Source organism: Alligator sinensis, unplaced genomic scaffold, assembly GCF_000455745.1.
Source record: "Alligator sinensis unplaced genomic scaffold, ASM45574v1 scaffold1100_1, whole genome shotgun sequence".
NCBI lineage: Eukaryota > Metazoa > Chordata > Crocodylia > Alligatoridae > Alligator > Alligator sinensis.
The window spans coordinates 158,904-163,609 of NW_005843109.1; the positions used below are offsets into that span (position 1 = coordinate 158,904).

The window sequence follows — 4,706 nt, forward strand, 5'->3', positions numbered from 1 at the left end:
ACTCTTTCCTGCCTATGCAGGGGGTCGGACATGATGATCTATTGAGGTCCCTTCCGACCCTAACATCTATGAATCTATGAATGTATGATTGTCACTTGCTGGCACCAGGCTGGAGCAGTGGGGTGCTCAGCATTGCTGGCAGGGGCAACCATGGCACAGGGAAGCGGGATGGGCAAGGAGGTTGCTGGCACATGCTGCCTCTGTGCTGGGCATGCAGCTCCTGAGCAGGGAAGGGGCTGGCCAGGGATGAGAGTTTTCAAGATGGCTGCCAAGTGGTGGCAGCTGGCTCTGGCTTCAACATGACTGCCAAATGCTAGCAGCCGTGTGGCTGGAGGATAGAGATCCCTTGCTGGCCACGGGGGCACATGGCAGAACTGGAAGGAACTGGGACTAATTTTAGTCCCAAGTTTCTGTACGTGTAAACACCTGCCAAAAATCTCTTAATACACATTAAATTTAGGTGCACTTATTTGCACATATAGATGCACCCTTAGATACCTAATAGGTGGAAACAGAATCCAGCCCTAAGCTTTGAGTTCTCTCACTCTGCTCAGAGTAAGTGTAGAGAATAGAGTTATAACAAAGCCCAGGTAATGGGCAATATGCCTCATTATGTCTCCTGCTGCACTGGTAGCAGTAATAGTGGGGAACCATAGGGAAGATAGCCTAGTGGGGTAAAGGTCTCATAGATTCCTGCCCCTGACTAATGTCCCATTTCCACTTTCCCACTTGCACAGTTCTGTGTTTGGAATGATCAGACCTTGAAGTGGAAATACCATCACAAATTGACTAATATGTTCTCCATTGGCAAACCCTGAGACCTCCAAGAGGGGAACAAGAAATCTATTTTTAAGTAGAATCTCTAGAACTAGTTATAAAACTTTTGATTATTTCATATCCTGTCTCAGTGGGGACTTCCTGTTCCCCATTTTAGGGGAGGTGTCATACCAAGGTGTCATACTGGATTACATCTCAGTGCCGCACAGAAGCTGAGTGTTTCCTAAGTCTTGGTTGTCACTTTGTTTCTGGCAGATAGCTAGATTGCTCCATGACATCAGCTCTTTGCTGCTAGGGGAAATTCCACTGCACTGCCCGCACAGCACCTCAAGGTCCTATAAAGAGGGGACTAACCAGAGGTTCAACATCAGATGCAGAAGGAGCTTGCAATAGTCCCTAGTCTGCTTCAGCTCCTGCAGCTCCTGTCTACCCAACAGCAACATGAAGGTCTCTATAGCTGCCTACACTGCTCTCCTCATTGCCATCATCTGCTCCCAGGCCTCATCTGCTCCATGTAAGTTCAGATTTTCTTCTTTTTTCTCTCTCACTGGGTGCATCTACATGTGCATTAATGAGCTTTAGTTTGCATATTAAATCAAGTACCTCCATTGTTTGGTATTAGGATAATGTGCATTAGCCTATCTTAATGCGTATTAACAAAAGAGCATGGTTTTTAGTGATGTTTTAACAAACATTAAAATAGACTAATAATCATTAAAGCATACAAGTAGACATGCCCACTATACCCATGAAGGAAGGCAAGAGAGATGTAATAGGGACAGGGCTCTTCTTGCCAGCCCCTCCCAGCCCTAGGGATCCCTTCCCATATGGGATAATTATCAAGTGAGTCCTCAGAGGTCTAGATAGGAGGAGGAAGGCTATCTGTCCTCAGAGGAGATCTCTGAGGAGTATCAAAGGAACAGCTAGCAGTCCCAAAGGATGCCAAATGTCCAACTATGGTTTTGGTAACTAATGTAGCTGTCACCACCTTGGACAAGGAAAGGGGGGAAGGAATCAAAGAGGAAAATCTCTCCCATTTCCCTTCATTCAGCTTCTTCCCATCCCAGCATCACTAGGGCTGGATGTCTCTCCTCTCTGCTTCTCCCAAGTGCCCTGGCAGGTGGTGGTATACAGCTGAGCACACACTAACATTTGCTGTTTTCATCTCTTCCAGTTGGATCTGATCCCCCGACTGCCTGCTGCTTTTCACATGTGACCAGGCAGCTCCCCCGTGACTTTGTGAAAGATTATTTTTACACCAACAGTATGTGCTCCCGTGCAGCCGTGGTGTAAGTACATACTTTAGATTTCAATAGAGAGGAATATTTTGTGTTCCTAGTTACCGGTGTTGAAATTTCTTAATCCTCTGGAGCCCAAGGGACAAAGGTGACATCCCCTTCCCTGAGAAGTGCTGGAGGTCAGATCAGATGAAAACAACTTTCAAATACATGCTTAGATCCTCAGCTGCTGTCTTCCAATGCAGCTCCATTGATTGCAATCAGGATAGAGTGCTTTCTACCAGCTGGGAATGAGGGTCTATTGATTAAGTCTCTTATCAAGTCTCCTGAGAAGTCTCTTATCAAGACACCTCACTAGGCATTTCACTGAGTCTCTCAACCTAATCCTGAACAGAGATAAAGTGGGAACTGCTGCAGAGAGTTCTGTGATGCCTCAGTCATACTCATCCCAGGGGACAGGCAGGGCATAATGGGGAACAGGAGATGTTATTTGGAGGCAAGGTGAGAGATCCCAGGAGGGCATCAGTAGTGGAGACAGGAACCAAGCCAAAACTTAACAGGGTGCAGATCACTGGCAGATAAACCTCTCAGTGGAGAGCACACCACTGACTGGCTGTAAAACTAAATGATGGAGCAACCTAAGCCCCATTATTGAGTGAGTCAGATATAAGTTGCCCGAGTTTCATTGACAGTCAGTGGGGCTCTCAGGTTCCCCTGAGACATTCTAAAATAGCAGGTCAGCTGTTACATCACCTAGGCACTTTTAGCCTACAGGAGTCTGAGCCATGCCACTCTGAGTGGGGGAATGAAGCTGGGGAAGGTTTGATTTTCTCCAACCACAAAACGCTTCCAAAGTGCTCATCTGTTTGTTTCATGCTCTGCAGATTTATTACCAAAAAAGGCCGTCAAATCTGTGCAAATCCTGAGGACAGCTGGGTTAAAGAATATGTGAATGACCTGGAACTGAATTAAGAAGAGCTAGGGACTGAACTTCTTCTGGAAATGAATGGGCTCCATTCCAGTCACCACATCCAATGCTGTTGCCCCAGACTGACTTAGACCAGTGAAAAGTTAAAAGTATTTAAACCATTTTTAAGGGAATAGTTTATTAAGAAATGTAATTTGCAGACTATTAAGTACTGTATTATTTATAGAATATTTAATTTGTAAGGAGTTCAGGTCATGTGACTCAGCTCCTTTCACACTTCAAATGTGAAGATTAATTAATACATTTTTATAAAGCTGAATATTTTGGATATTTTGTTATTTATGAAGTTATTTGATGGTAGAATTGGAGATAGACTTTGAAGAATAAATATTTTTATATGGACAGGCTTTATGTGCCCACGTGTGTATTGTGACTCTGTGAGAAACATTATTGTTGCTGTTGTTGTTGTTATTTAATTCTACAATGTAAACATTTTCTAAGCAAATAAACTCAATGAACTTACTTGTCTGAATCTTACATTATACAACATGAGGTGAAAAAAGGCACTTGGAGCACACAGTTTATTAGGGGGGCTGTGAAATGAGCCATATTCAATTTGGATTCAGCCTGAATCAGGGACAGTGATTTGATTTGTTGATTCGCGTCACTGTCCCTGATTCAATTTGACTGAATCTGAATCTGAAGATTCAATGCTGATTCAGAGAATCAGTGATTCGGCCCTAGATACAGCTTTACATGTTTTTTCTACGTTCCTCAAGATACCAAGTGCAGCTTGGGAGTGCTGCAATGCTGGGACAGATGCAGCATCCCAGAGAAGCATGTGGAACCCCCCTGCGTGCTCAGCATCAAACCCAGAAGGGGACCAGAAGTACTTCCCTTCCACTTTGGAGTCCGCTGCTAAGTGTGCAGGGGGGCCTCCCATGCTGCCCCCCCCCCCCCCCCCCCAGCTAGGCAATCAGCCATGAGGGGACCCACAGTGCCCCCCCCAGACCCAGGAGGCACCAGTCACCAGGCTGGGGAGGCTCAGGGGGGGACCCCCAGCGCGCTCACCAGTGGACTCAGAAGTGGACCAGAGGTGCTTCTGGTCCATTTCCAGGTCTGCTGCTGAACACGCTGGGGACCCCCCATGTTCCTATGGGATGTTCCATCTCAGCATTCATGATCTGCCTGGTACCTTGAGGTATGTAGAAAAAACATTTAAAGCTGTGTCTATTTCCAAACCATCAAGTCTGTTCGAATCTCTCCGAATCAATCCAGAGAGTTCCGATTTGATCCAGAGGGTTCCAATTTCAGAGAGATTAAAGGGTCTCCTGATTCAATTTGGATTCAGAGATTTGGCCACTAAATCAGGCTGAATGTCTGCTGAATCAAATCAGCGACCGAAGCTTTACACAGCCCTATGGGCTGTATATAAGAAGGGCAATAGTTAACAGCAATAGGTATCTCTAATATAGCAGTAATTTGCTTTCCCTTTGTATATCTTTATAATCATCATTATTTTTAGTAAAGCTGGTAGTATTTCTTATTGTTAAAGTTCCTGTGAGCAGGTGTGCCTAGTAGACTCATGTCCACTCCAATCCCCGTCCCTGTCCTCCTCTTCATTTTCCTGCCACAACCTTGATGTTAAAGAAAAGTAATTGAGAATTGGGGGGGTGGAGGGGGTGGGTTGTCAATAGTCAGTTTGGTCCATGCAGGGGCATAGGCTTGGTGGGGATCTCTTCCACAGGGCTCCACCTTCCCTA

The 4,706-nt window shown here is 45.4% G+C and overlaps 1 protein-coding gene across 1 annotated transcript; it reads left to right on the plus strand.

The window, feature by feature from the left end:
• Window positions 1-1,089: 1,089 nt before the first annotated feature.
• On the plus strand, window positions 1,090-3,465 carry LOC102370930 (C-C motif chemokine 4 homolog). The gene is made up of 3 exons (XM_006037406.3): window positions 1,090-1,291; window positions 1,952-2,066; window positions 2,900-3,465. Exons 1-3 carry the CDS (start codon window positions 1,219-1,221, stop codon window positions 2,985-2,987), a joined length of 276 nt encoding a protein of 91 aa, XP_006037468.1. The 5' UTR covers window positions 1,090-1,218; the 3' UTR covers window positions 2,988-3,465.
• Window positions 3,466-4,706: the final 1,241 nt, after the last annotated feature.